Here is a 22,075-nt window from a genome sequence, read left to right as displayed (position 1 = left end):
GCCGAACTGAACCGCCGGCTGTCCATCACAACATACAATAAAAAGAAAGTAAACAATTGCAAAAAGTTTAGGTTTAACGCAAATTTTAACAAAAAGTGTTGATAACAGGGAAGAGCAGCAGCAAAATGCGTGCGCCAGTGTCCCCTCCACAGTCACCTTATGTCCGAATTAGCAGTGGAGCCGGAGTACCACTGGCCAGGTTAGTGACGGTCGACCAGTATCTGTGTCTTAGGATGCCACTTATTTATTATACTCGCTGTTCTACCCGTCTAAGGACAGGTTAAAATCTACCAAAGTGGCATAGACCGCTGTGTTAACGTTTGTAGTATTGTATGCCATTTGGTATGGGATTTGTCAAAGCAATGTTAATGTTGGTGATGCGCCATCTGTTGGAATGAAAAATGCAATGCATTTCACTGCTAAAAATGTTTGTGATGTGCCATCTGTTGGAATGACAGAGACTTAGCAACCGGATAGACACACAGACACTTGTCCTTTTATTAAGGTGGATTGTTTTACTGTCTCAAAGTCAATATCTCCTTTCTTTTGAATTTTCCGTTGCCACCTTCTGCATTGCGTACATTTGAACCGATTTCGTCACTGAAGTCACAGCTGTCGACGTCACACGTGAAAGCAACACAATGGTTGAAATGGGTAGCCGAGTGTGTCAGTGACTTTGGCTGCCTGTTCATCCACATCCTAACTGGTTTGCTTTGTCCATCCATCCATCCGTTTTCCAACCCGCTGAATCCGAACACAGGGTCACGGGGGTCTGCTGGAGCCAATCCCAGCCAACACAGGGCACAAGGCAGGAACCAATCCCGGGCAGGGTGCCAACCCACTGCAGGGTTTGCTTTGTTCATCAGTAAAAAAAAAAATGGAAGTCGTCAGACAAAAATTAATTAAAATTCAGAGAAAAAATGTGGGGGTTTTATTTGCTGGTTTGTACCTCCCGCCTGCGCTTGTATTTTTGATTAACTAATAGAAATGCAACAAAAACTAAAGTTGAAGGACAGCACAGTGTAAATGGACGTGACAGACTAGTGACAAAACAAAACCAGATGACAAGTTGAAATCTCCCTCGGACGACGGACACGAGACGCACTCACGCTAGTGCCGGGATGAGTGGCTGCTCCAAAACCAAAACCACTTCACTCCATTTTTAGGTAAAACGAGGCCTAAATATGTCATTATATTGTTTTTCTAGATTTTTGTCTGGTCTGTTCCATTCGGTAATTCCAATCAGACATTCTGCGTGTATTCTGCGAGTCGTGTTTTCCTTTCTAACCGTGCTGATGAAATCCAAGCTGACAGAGGGGCTCTTTGTGCCGAAATCCTCTTTAGCTTTCCCTGCAAGCGGGAATGCCGACATCTGGTGTCACAGGTAAACGGCAGGAAAGTGCAAACCTTGGGATGAGTCTCCTTCGCCGTTTGTGAGCCAGTGATGTGACGTGGACAGAGTCATCCCGTCCCGTTTCTGGAGTCACTTTGGTATCCCAAGCACCACGTTTTGTCCCAGCCACCTTCCATATGTGCATGTCACTCAGTGTGTCTCTCATCCTCCGACAACGCATGGACGCTGTTGATCCTGGACTGCTCTGCTCTGTAGCCTTTAACGGAAATGCAGTGTGTGTTATTAACCCCCGGGGTGTCACCCTTCCTTTATACCTGCAGCCTCCCGACGCCACTCCAGGTCCACCAGCGCACTCTCGTCGGCCGATTCTGTCGGCCCGTCAGGTGATGGCGTCAGCCACTTGCATGCTTATGTTGTGCATCTTGCGAGGGTTGTGGGGAGATGCTTGCCCGGCATGATCACTCGCTCGCTCCAAGCGGCTCGCCGTACTGCCTGTTGTCTTTTTTAAACGTCTCGTGCAATTTGAATGAGAAGCGTGGATGTGAAGTTTATTTTTTGCATCTTTATATCATTTTACTGTTGTTTTTTTTTTTTGCTTTTTGTTGGACGGGCTTACAGTCTTCAATGCTTCAAAATATATTAAAATGTTGTGCTGAGTATTTCACATTTTGATTTTCTTGCTTATTTGTGCGTCTTTACAAGCCGTTTTGGGTTGCATTGCCATGTTTTAAGTTGACCGGTACCCTCCATGTGGGCAGCTCAGGGCCGAGGGCCGGCACACCCCACCTATCCCATAATTCACATCAGCGCTTTGAGTCAAGGAGGACGGTGAGTCACGTGACGAGTGCGGGGTCGGGACTTTGATTCGGACATTGGGGTAAGAGAGGCTGATAAACTGCTTGGTTCCGACGTACGGGAAGAAATCCTCTGGAAAAAAAAAATAATAAAGTAAAATAAAATAAGAACCTTTCACTGGTATGTTGAAAAAATTGTCTTCATCATTTTTTGTAAGGTGTTTTCTAAATGAGTTTTTGGTTTGTTAACCCAAGGATTTGACTTAGCTTATTGTTAAAGAGATGAATTGTCTTTTTCCGTAACGCCATTTTGTTCTTCTTCTGGGTGCCGCCATTTTGTGGAGCAGCTGTTGCAGCGTTTCAATGCAGTCGACCCGGAAGTGCACTGTGTTACGTCTCGACTGGCGTGGATGTGCTTCATTTGCCATTTTTTGAATGATTACTTCTCATATCTTTTATGTCATTTCTAAATGTCCTCGCTATTCTTGTGCTTTGTGGGTGAAGCCCCAGGAGGCGGGGCCACCCTGACATCACCACTCTAGAAGGTTCCCAGTTTAAATCCCATTACTGCCAGATGACCAGAAGGGATCCCACTCCGTGGGGCCCCTGAGCAAGGCCCTTAATGTGAAAATCGCTCCAAGGGGGCGCTGCACCCTGCACTCTGACCCCCAAAGGTCATGCAAAAAGACAATTTCCACTCAGGAGTTAATAAAGTAAAGGAGATCAGATCACTCCTGGCTATTTAAACCAAAGCAGAGAAGGTGCCAAAGCAGGAGGACATTGCGTTTGCAGAGGATTCTTGTGAGCATTGCTGTCTTTATTAGTGTTGGTGGGCGTATTTTGTGTGTTTTATCGGATTTTGGTTATGGATTGCGGACTGGGACTTGTTTGCCGTCAAATTCCCTTTTAGGCAGCTCCTTTTGCCGGTTTGAGTATTTATTTTTTGTTAATAAATCGTAATGTTTAAAGAATTTTGGTTTGCCCTTTTGTACTCATGCCAGGGGTTTAAGGTCATCCTCCTCCTTGTTATTATTAGTATTTATTTAGCAGACACTTTTATCCAAGGTGACTTACAATGGAAATTATCTTACATACAAGAGAGATTACAAGAATCAAAAGCAACAGAGGACAAGATAAAAAACAATGACAACGGAGCGGTCCTACTCCTCCTATATAATTATACCTGCAACAGGGCAAAGAAGCACATCAGTATCCTGAACTCTTTATCAGCACAACCTCAGCTGTCCTGTAGAAGAAACACTAAGGAGTTCCAAACCTCTTTCATGAAAAGGTGCACTTTCAAAAGACGTCCAAACTAGGAGAAACTGGGAGACCATCTCACAACTTTGGGGCAAAAACAGAGAAGCATCACCCAGAGGCAAGAGAAGGGACGGTCAGCAGACAGGCAGAGGCAGGACGGAGTCTTCATCAAGAGGAATGTGGAGAGTCCAAAGAGGAGAAGAGTTTTAGGTTTAGCTCAAGAGAAGAGTGTTGAACTGGATCCTTGCAGCAACAGAAAGCCAGTGAAGAGACTGAGGAAGACGAGTAGCAGGAACAGAGGACAGCAGTTGGGCAGCTGCATTCTGGAGGAGCTGGAGAGGTCAGATAACAGATGAAGGAAGGAGAGAGTTGCAACAGTCCAACCGAGAGAGAACAAGGAGTGTGGAATAATCAGTGAGGAAGGATTGAATCCTCTGGTTATTATGAAGAAAGAAAAGACAGGATTGGCTCATTGAAGAAATATATTCAATAAATAAAATGGAGGAGCCCAGGGTCACACCAACATTCCTGACGGTGACTGATGGTGACCTCTTGAAGGGCAGAACTTAGAGACAAGTCTGAGGAAGGAGACACCAGAAGGTAAGTACAGGATATCTGACTCTGAAAGGGTACATTTAAGGTGATGGTCATGCATCCGTGATGACAACTGGAGATCTGGGCAGAAGTCGGTGAATTGTTAGAGGAAAGTGAGAGGAAGATCTGTGGTAGGAGAATCCATGGGAAGAAATAGCTTTGCTTAAGGAACAAATAGAAAGAGAGGAAAGAGAAACGGACCCAAAACTGATCCTTGATCCACACCTGTGGAGAGTTTCTGTGGAGAAGACGAGGATTTTGACCAGGATTGGTCAGACAGGTAGGACTTGCACCTGACCAATGCAGGACTGCTGATTCCAAGCTTTTTGAGGGAAGAGACAAACAAAGAGTGGCTAACGGTGTCATAAGCTGAAGGAGGGTCAACACAGTTAAGGACAGAGGAGAGAGAAGCATCTCGAGAAGATCTAATGGCGTTTGTGACTGAAAGTGGTGCCGTCTCGACAGAGTGACCCTTGTGGAATCGAGAGTGAAGATGATATGGTAGACTGATGTCAGAAGGATAAGAGGAGAGCTGCTTGTGGATTGTGAGTCTCTAGACGTTTGCAGAAATGGCAGAAGGGTGACCAGGTGGTAATTCTCAATGGCAGATGGGTTGAGAGCAGTGAGGAGCAGCTGGGTTTGTGGTGGGTCTCCTTGGGCACGCTGGTGGGGTACCTGGCCTGCCTTTATGGTCCTTTCAAGGGGACGTCACACCCATTTTGTTTGGTGTTTTTAGACTCTGTCATGCAGCACACAGCTGGTGACAACATGGAGTCGTGGCTGTAAAGGTCACAATGGTTTGCAGAGATACCCTCAAATAAGATGAGTGTGTTTGTTACGTTGGTGCTCCTGGTAGAACAGCCGCTACTCTACCTATTTTTTGACAATGATTTTGGGTTATGATTTTTGGCCTATCATAAAACACGCAAACCTGTGCGTGTAAAAGGAAATTGGGGAACGTGATATTCTGTGGCTTTCTTTTGGGGTCCTAAATGTAATGTCTTTGTGTATGGACTCGTTTGTGAATTGTGTGGAAAAACTGAACTTAAGAACTTTGAGAATTTTACCCAGAGTGCTGTGCAGTTAAACCTGATTGGTGAGTTGAAGCCCACTCCTGCCCCACATGAGCGGCTTTAACAATATACGCTCACCGGCCACTTTATTAGGTACGCCTGCTCAACTGCTTGTTAATGCAGATATCTAATCAGCCAATCACTTGGCAGCAACTCAGTGCATTTTGGCCTGTAGGCATTGCCAAGATGACCTGCTGAAGTTCAAACCGAACATCAGAATGGGGATACAAGGGGACTGAAGTGAATTTGAATGTGGCACAGTTGCGGGTGCCAGACGGGCTGCTCTGAGTATTTCACAAACTGCTGATCTGCTGGGATTGTCATGCACACCCATCTCTAGGGGTTTACAGAGAGTGGTCCGAAAAATGGAGAATATCCAGTGAGCGGCAGGTCTCTGCTGGGTGAAAAACGCCTTGTTGATGCCGAGGTCAGAGGGGTTTGAGCTGATAGAAAGGCAACAGGAACTCAAATCAGCACTTGTTAGAACTGAGGTGTGCAGAAGAGCAGCTCTGAACACACAGAATGTTGAACCTTGAAGCAGATGGGGGGCGACAGCAGCAGGAGACCACACCAGGTGACACTCCTGTCAGCTAAGCACAGGCCACCAAGATTGGACAATAGAAGATTGGAAAAACGTCATCTGGTCTGCAGAGTCTCAATTTCTGCTGCGACATTCAGATGGTCGGGTCATCAACATGCAAGCAGGGTTCCATCCTGCCTTGGTGTCAACTATTCAGGCTGCTGGTGCTGGTGGTGTCATAGTGTGGGGGATATTTTCTTGGCATACTTTGTTCCCTTAGTACCAACTGAGCATCATTTAAATGCCACAGCCTACCTGAGTATTGTTGCTGACTCTGTCCATCCCTTTATGACTGCAGTGTGCCCATCTTCTGATGGCTCCTTCCACACGCCATGTCACAAAGCTCAGATCATCTCCCACTGGTTTCCTGAACTTGACAATGAGCTCACTGGACTCAAATGACTTCCACAGTCAGCAGATCTCAGTCCAGTAGAGCATCTTTGGAATGTGGTGGAACAGGAGATTCACATTGTGGATGTGCAGCCGACAAATCAGCAGCAACTGCGTGATGCCATCATGTCGATATGGACCACAATCCCTGAGGAATGTTTTCAGCACCTTGTGGAATCGATGCTATGAGGAATCGCAGTGGTTCTGAAGACAGAAGGGGGTCCGACCAGGTACTAGGAAGGTGTACCTAATAAAGTGGCCAGCGATTGTGTGTGTGTGTGTGTGTGTGTGTGTGTGTGTGTGTGTACGAGACAGGGAGATAAGCCTGACACTGGGCCGTGTCACCTGCATAGCTTTTCAGATGATTCTGCATTCTGCTGTCAAGGAGGACGAGTCAAAAGTGTAGGAATCAGGTGGGCAATTTTGTTTTTTGGCGCAGGGAGAATGGTGTGCCATTTAATATTAGCAAAGCTAAGGAACTGATTGTTGACTTTTGCCACAGGGCAAGGATGACGGACGTAGTGCATTGTGACAAGTACTTGGGGGTCCTCGTCAACAACAGGCTGAACTGATCTGCTCACCCGATATAATAAAAGGCAGAGCAGACTCTTGTTACTGAGGGGGGTCTGCGTTCTTTTAACACGTTTAGTGACATCTTTTCCATGTACTGTGGGATGGCCAGTGTGGTGTGCTGGGCCGGTAACATCACTTCAAGAGAGACCCACCAAATCAACAAGCTGATTAAGAAAGCAGCCTCAGTTATGGGGCGCCTTCTGGACCCTCTGGAGGTAGTGGTGGAGGGCTTTTAGCCAATTAAATATTCAGTAGATGTGTGTTGAGAAACACTACTGGGACTCCTTCATGCCTACGGCAGCACCCCTTGATGACGCCTCACTATGTCTGTGAAGTACGTCTGCTGTTTGTTTGTTGCTAAAATACGTTTGAGCTTCTGCAATTCGTAAAGTTCCCCTTGGAGACCACTAAAGAGTGAAGACAGGGCACCCTTAGAACTGTTTCATGTGGCCTTATCAGCAAGAAAAATGACAATCGGTCAGCACACAAACGTCCTGGCACACGAGGAGCAGTGCCCTAGCGTGAGAGTCTACATTACAGAACAAGTGTGAGTGGAGCTGTCAAATAAGACAACAGAAATCATTCTTAGATTCCAAGTTTTCCAGCATCTCAGGTGTCTTTCCCATCAGCAAGAAAACACTTTGAACGTAGAGCAGTGGCACCAACTGCCACCACAGGATACCAAGAGGAGAAAAACAGGATAGTAACAATTCATAGCCATTGTAATCCTTAAGCCTTCTTGTACAAACAGAAATTCAATAAGTGCAGCTAATCAGCAGCTCTAATCGGGGTATCCTGGACTGGACTCATGAGTCTTCGTCCAGACGCCAAATGAACATCTCTTATTACTTAAGTGGGCAGATCAGTCAACAGCTATGGGGCCCTGTGGCCAAAGTCACAACCTCCCATCTTTGTTATATCATTCCTCGGAAGTCGTAGGTAGACCGGCATCTTGACGTCGTTCATAGTCTGGTTTGTATGTAATGATAGGTGCAGTTGGGTAAGCAGGGCCTTGGCCATTTAAAGGTTTATACGCAAGAAGGAGGATTTTGAAATCAGCTCTAAACGTAGCTGGCAGCCAGTGTAAGGACTCAAGAGCAGGGGTTAGGTGTGCCTGTGCTTTTACTTCTTTCACAAAGCACTGCTGTGTTTCTGTATACTGTGGTGGACTGGCAGGGTGGATTTCTGCCCCACTTCAGTTGCTATCAGAATTCCATGTTTGCTTATATATATATATTTTTTCTTAGCTGCTTGTTATGTTATAATTAAAGTCCTTTTTTATACCTTTGCTCAATTTCCGTTTATTTGCTGATCATTTCATTTGAATTTGGTTTTCTTCATCCATTCCGGGCGCTTTGGTCGTTAACCCCTGTTACTTTCTTTTTCATGTTTTTTTAACATGGCCGTTTCTCTCTTTTGATTTCAGATCGATTTGGTCTTTCACACCAAACCAGAATGTCTGCTTCTGTGAACGCCATGAGGGTGCTAAACACCAGCACAGAGGTGGAGGCGGCAGTGGCAGATGCTCTGGTGAGTAAGCGCCGTCATAAAGTCCATTTTTATTTGAGTATCAGCTGAGTTCATTCCACTCGGCGTATCGGGGAAAGCAAAGAAGAAAATCAAATGTTGCTCTTTTGTAATTCTTTAAAAAAAAGTTATAAAACGAAAGTGAACTTGGGGAACAACGAGAGTTATAAAAAATACAAAAAAGTGTGATCAGAAGGGGAGATCCTGCTCATAGTTTTGAGGGACGCTTGAGGTCTTCCTCCATGAAGGTCTATCTATCTATCTATCTATCTATCTATCTATCTATCTATCTATCTATCTATCTATCTATCTATCTATCTATCTATCTATCTATCTATCTATTACATAGTGCCTTTCATCTATCTATCTATCTATCTATATCTATCTATCTATTACATAGTGCCTTTCATCTATCTATCTATCTATCTATCTATCTATCTATCTATCTATCTATCTATCTATCTATCTATCTATCTATCTATCTATCTATCTATCTATCTATCTATCTATCTATCTATCTATTACATAGTGCCTTTCATCTATCTATCTATCTATATCTATCTATCTATTACATAGTGCCTTTCATCTATCTATCTATCTATCTATCTATCTATCTATCTATCTATCTATCTATCTATCTATTACATAGTGCCTTTCATCTATCTATCTATCTATATCTATCTATCTATTACATAGTGCCTTTCATCTATCTATCTATCTATCTATCTATCTATCTATCTATCTATCTATCTATCTATCTATCTATCTATCTATCTATCTATCATTGTATAGTGCCTTTCCTCTCTATCTATCTATCTATCTATCTATCTATCTATCTATCTATCTATCTATCTATCTATCTATCTATCTATCTATTATTATATATTGCCTTTCACTCTATCTATTATATAGTGTCTTTCACTCTATCTAATCCTGCCAACTACACTATCTATCTATCTATCATTGTATAGTGCCTTTCCTCTCTATCTATCTATCTATCTATCTATCTATCTATCTATCTATCTATCTATCTATCTATCTATCTATCTATCTAAATGTCCTAAATGTCACCCGTTCTAAAAGTGACCTGGCCTGGTGACGAGATCATCAATGGCAGTCGCTAAGCCTGGCGTAGCCCACCACTAGACGTCGTGTGGTGTGACTGGTGTGACTATTGCTCTGCTCTTCGAGGTCGGCTCACTTCTCTGCAGCCTCTTCTGTGGAGGCCTAAAGGCGCCAGTGAGGGGCTGTCGTCCCGTCCCAGTGGTGCTGCTCTCCTCCGTGCAGTTCCTGGTGCTGCTTTGTCTCTTTTATTTCATGCAGTGACTACCAGAGCTGCTCGGTGTTCACTTAAAGTCTTCTCACGATTGAACTGTAAAGTCAGACGTACTCTTCATTTGTATTTGTTGTTACTTTTATGGTGTAACTTGTTCATAAGGATTGTCACCTTGGAGAATGAACTGTGCATTAAATGTAGTTAATTTGTTTAAGTCCAACAAGCTGTGATATAAAAGTTAATCTTTTTTTCTAATAGTCTGTTTCATTTTCCCAACATTTTGCATATTTTCATTTCCCCCAAGTTTCCTGTTGTTCATAAATAATCTTTTCAACGTTACAGCGAGCCTTACACTTGCTATATAATTGTCTTTGTTTTTCCTCCCTAAATGGCATCAGCTTTTAGGAGACTCCAGGAATAAGGTAGACTGGATTTTCTTGCTCCTTTGCTGTTTGTGGTTTTGTAGCTACTAATCCCTCATGTAGACGTCATTGTCATTCATTCAAGGAGACGCCCGTTTAGCTGTGACGGTCACGCTGACTGACTGACTGACTGCTCATTCATGGCTGCTCAGCAGTTTTTCTTTTCCATCCAAGCTTGATTGTGCTTCATACGTCCACTAATCGTGTTTACCAGGCTGCATTTAGGAATGACACGTGTGGTGCATGCTTTCATCTTACATTTGTATCTTAGTGAATAACAGGTCGTGAAACGAGGGCTGCAAACTGTTTTAGGGAGCATTCACTAACCAGCAGGTATCTGGACGCCCCGGTCCTGGTCTGATCCAGCAATGGCTTCCATTCCTCCTCCAACTTCAAAGATCTCCATGCTGACAGATTTTTTTCTTCCTATTTACAGAGCTGTGAAAAAGTATTTGCCCCTTTGATGATATTCTCTACTTCTGCTCATTGCTAACATTTCTTTGTTTCTGATCTTCAAATGATACAGAAGACAAAGTGAGTAAGCACAGTACACCCTTTGTAAATGGTCACTCGATTTATTGAAAGAGCAAAGTTCACCAACACCCGTACCACCCATGTGACAAAGCAATCGCCCCCACCTTGGTCACTTTAAACGGTAAGGAGACCAGACACCCCCAAGGTGATTGCTGCCAGCCCTGTTGAATCTCAACATCACTTCAGTGGAACCTTTCCAACATTGAGAAGTTAGCTAAAAGGTCAGACCTCAGTCAAGACTATGAGATGAGAAAGGTCCTGAAATAAATCGGTTGGGAAAGAGTTACAAAGCGATCTGTGAAACCCAGCAGACCACCATGAGAGCCATCATCTCCAATGGAGGAAACCTGGCACTGCGCTACACCTGCCCAAGACTCACATGACTCCGAGAGCACATGGGACACTCATCTAGGAAGTCACAGAAGAACATCTAAGGAACTGCAGAGCTCTCTCAGCTCAGGTAATGGCAGCACTCATGATTCCACTATCAGAAAGACGCTGGGCAAAAATGGTATCCGTGGGAGAGTAACAAGGTGGAAACCCCTGCTAAACAAGAGAAGCGCAAAGGCTTAGCTAACATTTGCCAAAAAAAAAAAAAACAAAGCACCTTGATTGCCCCCATAATGTTCTGTGGACTGATGAGTCAAAAGTAGAACTTTTTGGAAGACCAGGGTCCCGTTACTAAGCTAACACAGTTTTCCCCAATATGAACATCATGGTGGTGGTGACTGATGGTAGCGTGCTGGTTGTGGAGAAGCTTTACTGCTTCAGGGCCTGGTCAACCTGCCATCATTGAGAGAAGCGTGAATTCAGTCCTGAAGGAGCACAATTGGGTTATTCAAGTACAGAAAATGAACATTTTGGAGTGGCCTAGTCAGAGTCCTGACTTGAGCCCCATTGAGATGTTGTGGTAGGACCATCAATGAGCAGTTCACCCTCCAATGTGGTTAAATTAAAATAATTGTGTAGGGAAAAGTGGGTTGAAATGTCTCCACAGTGATGCCAAAGACTGACCTCCTGTTACCGTAAGTGTTTGATTTCTGCTAAACGTGTCACAGCCAAGTATTGAGTTTAGGGGGGCAGTTACTTTTTCACAGAGGTGACAAAGGTGCTGGTGAGCTGTTTTTTTCCTTCAAGAAATCAAATGATCCTTTAAAATCTGTGCATTGTGTTTGCTCAGGTTGTCTTTTGTCTTCTACTAAATGTGTTTGGAAGTCAGAAGCAGTTTACTGTTATGAATAAGCAAACGTAGAGGAAATTAGGAAGGGGGCAAATACTTTTTCACGGCACTGCGAGAAGCGTCTTCACAGAGATGTATGTACCTCTTTGCTGCCCCCCATGTTGTTTTATTTTCATGTTCAAGCGTTACGGTGGGCACCACTAATGTGTGTCCAGGGAATGCATTGACAAGGTGAGGACTCGTCGCTGGACGTGTTCACATTCATACGCTGGCCGGCCCACCTTCTTGATTGTACACAGATTCACTCTGCTGACTCAAACCATCAGTGAGGTCCACCACTGCCTCGCCCAGCACCTCACAAGACCAAAGCCCATCTTAAAAAAATGATTTATGACATTTGATGGTGGACAACCAAACTTTTAACACATTTATGAGTGGTAAGAAAGTGCCTGAAAATTCATCCCACAAGCCATGTCCCATCTTCTTCTTCTTCATCTTCATCTTTTCCCAGTTCTCTGCTTGATCAGATTTCTCTAGACAGCTCGGTCCTGCACCCCCTTTTTCCAGTCCTCTTCCATCAGATCTTCTCTTACTTTGTCCATCCATGTCTTCCTTGGCCTCCCTACCTTTCTCTTCCAGTCCCATCACCCAGTTGCCCACATCTTCATGGTGTCTCCTCATCGTAAGTCCATCCCACTTCAGCCGACTTTCATAGATGTCCCACCCCCTTTTGTTGGACCTCTGATGGCCTCATTTCTTATTCTGTCCTCTTTTGTAACTCCACATTCTCATATCTGCCACCTTCAACTTCTGCCCGTGTCTCATCCCCATACATTCTTACCACCGTCCTAAAATCCGTACTCCGTGTCTCCAGACCTCAAATCACCTTGATGGTCTGTCAGCCTGTAGAATGAACGTGGTGGCAGCCCCTGACTCCTGCCCCAGTCCCAAATATGACTTTGAACTGGAAATAACTGGCACGGCTATGTGGACGTCCCAGTACCACAGCTGGTCCTGACTCATGGGCACTGGCATGTCTAGCACCGTCCACTATCTTTCCAAAATGTCTGCATGCATAGTTTGCACAATATGTTGTGCACAATGTAACTTTATAAAGTCTAAGTGTACCTGAGTATTTTTTGCAATCTGTTTTTCTTTTCTTTCTTTCAGAGAAAACCTGTCCGGAGACGATATGAATCACCGGGCATCTATTCAGATGATGACGCAAACAGCGACGCGTCAAGCGCTTGTTCAGAGAGATCTTGTGGGTCTCGAAATGGGGGGATACCTCATTACCTGCGGCAGACTGAAGACGTAGCTGAGGTCCTAAATCACTGTGCCAGCTCCAACTGGTCGGAGAGGAAGGAAGGCCTCCTAGGCTTACAGAACCTCCTTAAAAGCCAGCGGATATTAAGGTAAGAAGACATCCAAAACAAGCGTTTGGAAGTGGAACTTTATCTGTGGATATTATCAAAAATTGTAATACTTTTGCTTTTACCTCCTTGGCGTTCACCCTGAGCCTCTCTTGGGCTTGGAATTCTGTGTTAAAATGGTTAAGCCCGAGTGTCCCTCGAGTTCAACTGTTGGTTAAGCCTGAATGACACTCTGTATTCTGTATTCTGCTGCCATCTAGTGGATACAATAACAATGAAACAAATCCTGACTATTTCTAGGTGTTTTTTGCCACACTGTGGTAACTCATTAATATTCATGAGTGGGTTGGAGCCTTCAACCAAAACACACAAATGAAAAGCAGTAAAGCCAGTGTTGGAACAAACTGAAAGTGAATGTTTAGCTGAAGCAGGTGATAGTGATGGCCTTGTGGATTGGTCATCAGATGCTGACAATGATGTCCTGCTAAGGACCAATGTGCATGGCGGCCCTTACACCCTTAGATTGTCACCAAACTGAGCAGGATACATTTAACCCCTCAGCACACGTACCATTAAATGTAGACATATGACTTTTGTTCAGTTCTTGTCACCTGATTGGCACGTCCTTAATCTGTCACTCAGTGGCTGTCACAGCATGGACCTCCAGAGCACAATGATACTGACCAAGGCAGGCAATAACCTTTGTGGAATAACGCAAATACTTTTGTGATGTGATGCAATAAAAAAAATTTTGGTATTCTGGGAATAGTGTTGGATCTGAAGATGTTAAGAAAAATAATTTGACTTCAGACGGGAAAAAGGCAAATTGCTAAAATAGGCAGGCAGGTTAGTGACGTCACTGGTTTAATTTATGTTTCTGATTCCCTGTGTGACCACAAGTAGGTGACATAACCCAGGTGTACCCCAAAAGTGTCTATGTGAACACGTGTGACAGATTTGCACAATGTCTCAATAAAAGTTAAACGTGTAGACAGCAGACTTTACACACAAAGCAACCATAAAGTGGACCGCGACGGAATAAACACAAACGTCACGTGCATCAGGAGCGGGTCCTCAAAGGAACATCCCAGGACCTTAGGCTGCTTACCACCAGGCTGCCCAAAGGTCCACCGCATGCACGAGGATGCTGGCCGCCATCGTGTATCACTGAACCAAAAAAGGACAGCAGCTTCCAGCATTCCAACTTCACAACAGCAGACAGAGTGGGATTCCAGGGTATGCTGTTCCCACAATGCATTTCAGTGCCAGGTTTTAGAAGGGAGCCTCACATAAGAGATGTGTCAGTTCAGATTGTCTGTTGTTAATATTTAGGAGTGTCCTCTCTACTTGTGTCTTACAGCCGCGTGGAGCTAAAACGGCTTTGTGAGATCTTCACTCGAATGTTTGCCGATCCTCACAGCAAGGTAACCAACCCCAAGTCTGTGTGCAGCTATAGAATTACTGGAAGAAATGTATAATCCTGTCTTTCTTTCTTTCTTTCTTTCTTTCTTTCTTTCTTTCTTTCTTTCTTTCTTTCTTATTGTGCTCCCTTTACTCATCCCTCCTTTCATTTTCTTTCTTTCTCTTTCTTTCTTATTGTGCTCCTTTTTCATCCCTCCTTTCTTTCTTTCTTTCTTTCTTTCTTTCTTTCTTTCTTTCTTTCTTTCTTTCTTATTGTGCTCCCTTTTCTCATCTGTCCTTTCATTTTCTTTCTTTCTTTCTTTCTTTCTTTCTTTCTTTCTTTCTTATTGTGCTTCCTTTACTCATCCCTCCTTTCATTTTCTTTCTTTCTTTCTTTCTTTCTTTCTTTCTTTCTTTCTTTCTTTCTTATTGTGCTTCCTTTTCTCATCTGTCCTTTCATTTTCTTTCTTTCTTTCTTTCTTTCTTTCTTTCTTTCTTTCTTTCTTTCTTTCTTTCTTTCTTTCTTTTTTTTTGTGCTTCCTTTACTCATCCCTCCTTTCATTTTCTTTCTTTCTTTCTTTCTTTCTTATTGTGCTCCCTTTTCTCATCTGTCCTTTCATTTTCTTTCTTTCTTTCTTTCTTTCTTTCTTTCTTTCTTTCTTTCTTTCTTATTGTGCTCCCTTTACTCATCCCTCCTTTCATTTTCTTTCTTTCTTTCTTTCTTTCTTTTTGTGCTCCTTTTTTCATCACTCCTTTCATTTTCTTTTTCTTTTTTGATTTCTTTCTTTCTTATTGTGCTCCCTTTTCTCATCCCTCCTTTCATTTTCTTTCTTTCTTTCTTTCTTTCTTTCTTTCTTATTGTGCTCCCTTTTCTCATCCCTCCTTTCATTTTCTTTCTTTCTTTCTTTCTTTCTTTCTTTCTTTCTTTCTTTCTTTCTTATTGTGCTCCCTTTTCTCATCCCTCCTTTCATTTTCTTTCTTTCTTTCTTTCTTTTTTCTTTTGTTTGTTTGTTTGTTTCTTTCTTTTTTATTGTGCTCCCTTTTTCATCACTCCTTTCATTTTCTTTTTCTTTCTTGATTTCTTTCTTTCCTGTTGTGCTCCCTTTTCTCATCCCTCCTTTCATTTTCTTTCTTTCTTTCTTTCTTTCTTTCTTTCTTTCTTTCTTTCTTTCTTTCTTATTGTGCTCCCTTTTTCATCCCTCCTTTCATTTTCTTTCTTTCTTATTGTTCTCTTTTTTCTCTTCTGTTCTTTCTTTCTTTCTTTCTTTCTTTCTTTCTTTCTTTCTTTCTTTCTTTCTTTCTTTCTTTCTTTCTTTCTTTCTTTCTTTCTTTCTCCTGTGATTAGATGACTTGGACTTTAACGGATGAGCTGGTTTCCCCTCTTGTACTTTGCTGATACGCTGCACAGAGTCCTTGCCTTCTTTACCACTTTTCCGTCTGTTATCCCAGTTAAACTTCCCTAAATTCTGATGTTTCTCTAAATGTCCACCTAATGAATGCAGCTTATTTTTATGTGTGTGTCTTTATTTTTTTAATGATCCTCCCACTGATTGCTGTAAAACTGCTTGTTCTTCGCGGTCCATGAGTCGCTAGGGCTCGGCCGACTTTCTTATAATTTTGATGGCTGGCAGTTCCAGCTTTGCTAAACGTACACAGGTGACACCTGCTGGTGATTGCCGTGCCCTGCACTGCTGTGTGATACTAATGCCAGTCTATGAGTGCGTTTGTCTTTGTGCTGTGCTCTTTGATTTCACCTGTGATGAGATCAGTGTACTGTGTGTGGGGTGGGGGGTCATTTAAGTTGGACTTGAGAAAATGTGTCTGTGCAAGTGAGATGTCACATGAACAGCCCCGGCCAAGGTGACGCTCGCTGACATTGTGTTAATGGTGACAGGGGTCTGGCGAGTACCTTGTAACGGCGTGTTATCTGTGAACTAACTGACTGTTTATCTTGTTGCATGTTCTGCTCTCGTGTGGATCTCGTCGACAGAGAGTAAGTGTCTGCTTTTGTTTTGCTGTTTCTTAATCTTTTATAACAGTAACTAAGTAGCTTGTCAAATAATTAAATAACCTTTTATTAAAAATGTATACCTGTCTTAGTAATGTGATGATGTAAGAAAATGAACGGCCCTATAAGCCTTTAGAGAATGGAAGGTGTGCTGGTCTTGTTCTACGAACACATCCTAGAAAGAAAAAATAGAAGGAGAAATCAAAAAGTGAAAATCAGGCAGTAACCGTGACGGATAGAAGCCGACACACTATAACATGTTTGCAGTGGCTTGTGGGTAGTTCAAAGATGCACAGCGCAGCGCAAACCAAAGTCAAAGGAGCTGGGACAGCAGCAGCATTTGGGTAGAAGAAGTGAAAGGTGCTGAAATTCACCAAAGGACGTCGGCTCAGTGCGGAAGTGAAAACAGCAGGACTGACTCAACGAGAACTTGGTGAGTGGGAAGAGCAAGTGGAGCCGATGAAACTCGAGCTGGTCGACCATCAGCATCACGCGCACACAAGCCGACATCGACACGGCGAATGTCTTCATCAGAGAAGAGCGACAGGTGACGTTGTCTGCTGTTGCTGCACCTTTGGATCTCAGCTATGGATTTGCAGTCGGGATGACTTGGCGTTAGGCATTAGGGTTAGGGTTAGGGTAGGGGATCAGAGCCTTGCGGCACGCATGGTTATACTTGTTTCATTTATAACAAAATTATTTTCTAGGGGATTCTTATTCTATCAAATGTTCATAGTCTTCTGCAAGACCTTTTCAAACTGTTCTCTAATAATCCAAAAAACTCTACTAATTTAATCTTATCAATTTGTGTAAAGAAATTAGGGGAACTGATCTGCCACAAGCCAACGTCCTTTCTGCCCACTCATAAACGTTTCATTGAGCTGCTGTTTTCACATCTGTACTGGGCCAAAGTCAAACGAACCGGGACAGTACCAACATTTGGGCAGAGGGAGTGAAAGGTGCTGAAATTCATCGAAGGACGTCAACTCAGTGCGGAAGGGAAAACAGCAGGACTGACTCAACGAGAACTTTATGAGTGGGAAGAGCAAGTGAAGCCAATGAAACTTGAGCTGGTCGACCATCAGCATCACGCGCACACAAGCCAACATCAACACGGTGAATGTCTTCATCAGAGAAGAGCGACGGATGACGTTGTCGGCTGGTGCTGCACATCTGGATCTCAGCTGTGGATTTGCAGTCGGGATGACTTGGCGTTAGGGTTAGGCTCACTGATCCCGTCTGCCCGCTCATAAACATTTTGTTGAGTTGCTCTTTTCACGTCTCTACTGAGCCAACATCCTTTGATGAACTCCTGCAGGTTTCACTCCCTCAGAAATCTCACAGCGGTGTGTTGTTCACCAGTGGTGCCATCCCACCGCAGAGCATCTGCATTCACGTCACATTGGCTCCCTAGACTGATGGCAGAGAGCTGTGCTGTGTGCGTCTGAACTACCCATAAGCCATTGCAAGTGTGTTTGGCTGCATCAGCTCCTCTTTTTTCTGGTTACCACCACGTGTTCAAACTGCACTTACGTTTTGATTTCTCCGTTGAAGGTTGGGTGGTCAGGATTCTGCCCTGTGTAGGTGTGCGTGTGTTTGCCACTGGGGTGCTGCTCTACATTTTGTTTTTTTTAATTCCCCCTGCCAAGAACTCCAGGAATCACCCTCGATTCACAGCTGCAGCATTGCGGCCAATCCTGATCGACCTCCGCAACCCCTGATCTGACGATCGTCCTCGATTACCAAGGAGGAAAAGCGGTGAAGACCGCGTCTGATTGAGCGAATGCTCTGGTGTTTGAGTGGGATTCTCAGCCCCCAACCCCAACAAGGCAGCATTGATGATTACGCACGATTCAATGAGGGGGACCACCCTAAAAACTCAGACAATCACATTAAATTCATGAAGGGTTAAAGGTCATGAAGACACTGGCCTGTGACAGATGGAGTTGACACCACAAAGGTTGATGTTAATGCATTCTGAGTGTGAATAATAAGCATGTTCTGCAGTGGGTTAGCACCCTGCCCGGGACTGGTTCCTGCCTTGTGCCCTGTGTTGGCTGGGATTGGCTCCAGCAGACCCCCATGACCCTGTGTTCGGATTCAGCGGGTTGGAAAGTGGATGGATGGATGGATGTTTACGTGTTTTTATTACGTTTGTTTCTGCTCAATAAGAAGTGTGTGTCGCTTTATTTTAGAAGTAGAATGTTGAACATTTCCAACTGCACTGCCCTGGCCGGAGTGCCACACGTGTCGTGACTTTGTCTTTCCTCGCCATCAGGTGTTCAGCATGTTTTTGGAGACGCTGGTTGACTTCATCACGATCCACAAGGACGACTTGCAAGACTGGCTGTTTGTCTTACTGACTCAGCTCCTGAAAAAGATGGGGGCCGATTTGCTAGGCTCAGTTCAAGCCAAGGTTCAAAAGGCACTGGACATCACCAGGTCAGTTCATCGAGTCGTCCATTACCCGAGGGATGGCGCTGTGAAAAAGGATTTGCCCCCCTTTCTGATTTCATCTGTTATTGCACATTGTTGGCAACGTCCAAAAACGGTAGATAAAGGGAACCTGAGGGAACAAAGTGCACGTTTTTTAAACTTTTTGAATTAATCTAGTTTACAAAGTTACCCAAAAGCCACTGGCACTGTGTAGAAAATGCATGATGCCCGGGGAGATGAACCCACTTAAATCAGAGTCAGTTAATGAATCAGGGCCAGGATTGGTGACAGTCACTGATTTAAGACCCCACTTAACCAAAAGGGTCAACTCGCCTGCCGACACATTCAGCAAACACACAATGCCAGCATAAAAGAAAATTCCAGAAGAGACCATAAATCTTCTTCTTCTGTTGGCTGCTCCTTTTAGGAGTTGTAACCGCGGATCATCTTTTTCCATAAGAAGAGACCATAAATATAAAAGAAAAGAAATCAGGAAGGGGCAAACACTTCTTCACAGCAAGCACTATGTGACTGGTTTGTCTAAAATGACAGTGAATGTGTCTTTATTTGTTTGTTTGTTTGTTTGTTTGTGTACAGGGATTCCTTCCCGTTCGACCAGCAGTTCAACATTCTGATGAGGTTCATAGTGGACCAGACGCAGACCCCAAACCTAAAGGTATGGAGCAGAGATTTCGTATCAGGAAGACTGTTTGTTCGATGGACAGGAATTGTGACACAAACATAAGAGTCGACTACTGGCCTTGGAGATGCCCCCCTAATAAGTGGCCTGCTGGTAAAGATTCAGACCTTGATTCACAATCACAGAAGACAAACACACACGCTGGCACATCATGGTAACCAAAGATTTTGCCTCACTGGTGACATCCAATTGATTGTCACTATCTTGATCAGTGTCACTATCATCAAAATATTCATCTTGCAGCAAACCTTCATAACTAAGGACTACCTATTGATGCAGAGCTGGCCAATCCATTAGATGACATAGACATTCGGTAAGGGGTGCCGTTATCTAAGGCAGTGCTCTGCAACCGGTGTGCCACGGCACACTGGTGTGCTTTGAGCCGATACAGGTGTGACGCGGTCAAATAAGACAATTTTCTAACTAAATAATATTTCAACGGTCTTCCTTAGAAACACAATAACGAGGATACGTGCAATGAAATATTCGCGTAAATAGCCTTTTAAAGGTTTCATAATTTTATGTGTCATTTCTCTGAAATAATAAATCCCATCGCCTGGCGCCTGTCGTCTACGACATAGGCCCCACGTAGTCGCCAGAGAACTGCGTAGTATGCTTCGATAGGCAGAGCTCTCCGTGCCGTTACCTAGATTCAATTCAAGCTGACGTATTAGTCGTGCTACGTCGCATTCACTCATCTTGCGACACTAGTTATCATTCATTACTATTAGTTGTGTTGCTGAATTGTGTATGGTTAATGTTCTTCGTGTGATTCATATTTAGTTTTATACCCCTTTAAATATGGATAAATTTTTACGTGGAAAAGATTCGTCTTCACGTACAGATGATGAAGAACCCAGCACAAGTGTTGCAAAAAAAACAAAGAAGATTGTGAAAAGGAAGTACAACGAAGACTACATTCGATATGGATTCTCGTGGTGTGGTGACGAAATGGCTCCAAAGCCACAATGCATCATTTGCGGCAATCAGCTATCAAACGAGGCAATGGCACCCAGTAAACTAAATCGCCAGCTAAATTCAAACCATCCCAGTTACGCCAAAAAAGACAAACAAGAACAAAATCAAAAACAGAAGCAATTTATGAAATCGGCCGTTATGGTTTCTGAAAAAGCCTTAGAAGCTAGCTACCATGTTGCAAAATTAATTGCACGTCAGAAAAGACCACATACTATCGGCGAAACACTTATTAAACCAGCATGCATGGAAATTGTTCGACTTATGCTTGGGCCCAATGAAGTTAAGGAAGTGAATGAAGTTTCGTTGTCTGCCGATACTGTTAAAAGACGTATTCACGACATGTCAAGCGATATTTTAGGAACACTGATTAGAAAACTGATATTGGCTGAAATATTTGCGCTTCAAATCGACGAATCAACCGATATTAAAAATAAAGCACAACTGATAGCTATTGTACGTTTCGTTGACGAGGACTTTATTAAAGAACATTATTTATTTTGTAACGAGGTTCCAGAGCGAACTACCGGTGAAGGAAATTTCCGAGTAGCCGATGATTTCTTCAAAATATATAATATTCAATGGAGGAATTGCATTGCTATTTGCACGGATGGCGCTGCGGCAATGACAGGTAGTCATTGCATTTTTCTTCAGCGTTCAATACTATACAGCCTCATATACTGATTGGAAATTAAACAGTACGAATGTAAACCCATTTATCATACTATGGATTCAGAACTTTCTCTTAAATCGTTCACAGACAGTTAAAGTTCAGCACAATTTTTCAAAAGCTCTTCATTCATACACAGAAAGTCCACAGGGGTGTGTGTCTTATCACCATTACTGTTTACTCTGTACACAAGTGACCTGAGACAGAACAATGACCACTGCTCCATTATTAAGTATGCGGATGACACCATGATCATAGGACGCATATCTGGGGAGGATGAAAGCCACCATCTAAATCAAGTGGACTGGATGGTAAACTGGTGCAGTAAAAACTCTCTCACTCTGAATGTAAAAAAGACCAAAGAAATGATATTTGAGTTTAAGAGACAGAAATCTGTATGTTCACCTATTGTAGTTCTGGGAGAGGAGGTAGAAATAGTGAATGAATATAAATACTTAGGAACTTACCTAGATAACAATCTTAACTGGAATACAGATACAAAAAAATTATTTTCTAAGTGCAACCAGCGCTTATTTCTCCTCCATAAACTCAAACTATTTAAAGTAGACAAGGACCTCATGTTGTCCTTCTATCGCAGTATGATCCAGTCTGTGATCACTTTCAGTTTCATTGCCTGGTTTAATAGTCTGACAAACCAAAACTCAAAAAAGCTCCAGCAGATTACGAAGTATGCAGCTAAAGTTATTGGGGCTGATGTAGATGATGTGACTAGTGTGTGTGTGTCAGAGGGCAACGCTAAAGAAACTGGAAATCATCTCAACTGATGACAGACATCCATTACATGTAGAACTAAACTTCAGTAAATCAGGAAGGATAGTCGCTTTGAAAACCCACACAAATCGCTCCAGAAACTCCTTTCTTCCTAGTGCCATACGACTTTTCAATAAGAAATATCGGAGATAATGTTTAAGGTTTTGATATATATCCTGTAACC

The 22,075-nt window shown here is 43.3% G+C and overlaps 1 protein-coding gene across 32 annotated transcripts in view; it reads left to right on the top strand.

Annotated features, from left to right (window-relative positions):
• clasp1a (cytoplasmic linker associated protein 1a) overlaps positions 1-22,075 on the top strand; it is a 991,009-nt gene that overhangs the window by 214,686 nt on the left and 754,248 nt on the right. For 14 of the 32 annotated variants that reach the window (XR_007935484.1, XM_051930261.1, XM_051930264.1 and 11 more), the window contains 7 exons: positions 1,675-1,737; positions 8,045-8,148; positions 9,820-9,843; positions 12,728-12,972; positions 14,291-14,354; positions 18,618-18,781; positions 19,373-19,451. Coding sequence is in view for 31 of the 32 variants with exons in the window: in XM_051930261.1 (XP_051786221.1) it covers positions 1,675-1,737; positions 8,045-8,148; positions 9,820-9,843; positions 12,728-12,972; positions 14,291-14,354; positions 18,618-18,781; positions 19,373-19,451 (743 nt within the window). In the remaining variant the exon portion in view is untranslated. The remainder of the gene's footprint in view (positions 1-1,674; positions 1,738-8,044; positions 8,149-9,819; positions 9,844-12,727; positions 12,973-14,290; positions 14,355-18,617; positions 18,782-19,372; positions 19,452-22,075) is intronic. The other 18 variants (XM_051930272.1, XM_051930273.1, XM_051930276.1 and 15 more) reach the window with 3 other exon arrangements.

The sequence above is a fragment of the Erpetoichthys calabaricus genome, chromosome 8 (genome assembly GCF_900747795.2).
Source record: "Erpetoichthys calabaricus chromosome 8, fErpCal1.3, whole genome shotgun sequence".
Lineage (NCBI taxonomy): Eukaryota > Metazoa > Chordata > Cladistia > Polypteriformes > Polypteridae > Erpetoichthys > Erpetoichthys calabaricus.
The sequence above is the reverse complement of the archived record's forward strand: the minus strand, read 5'-3'. Positions and strand labels throughout refer to the sequence as shown.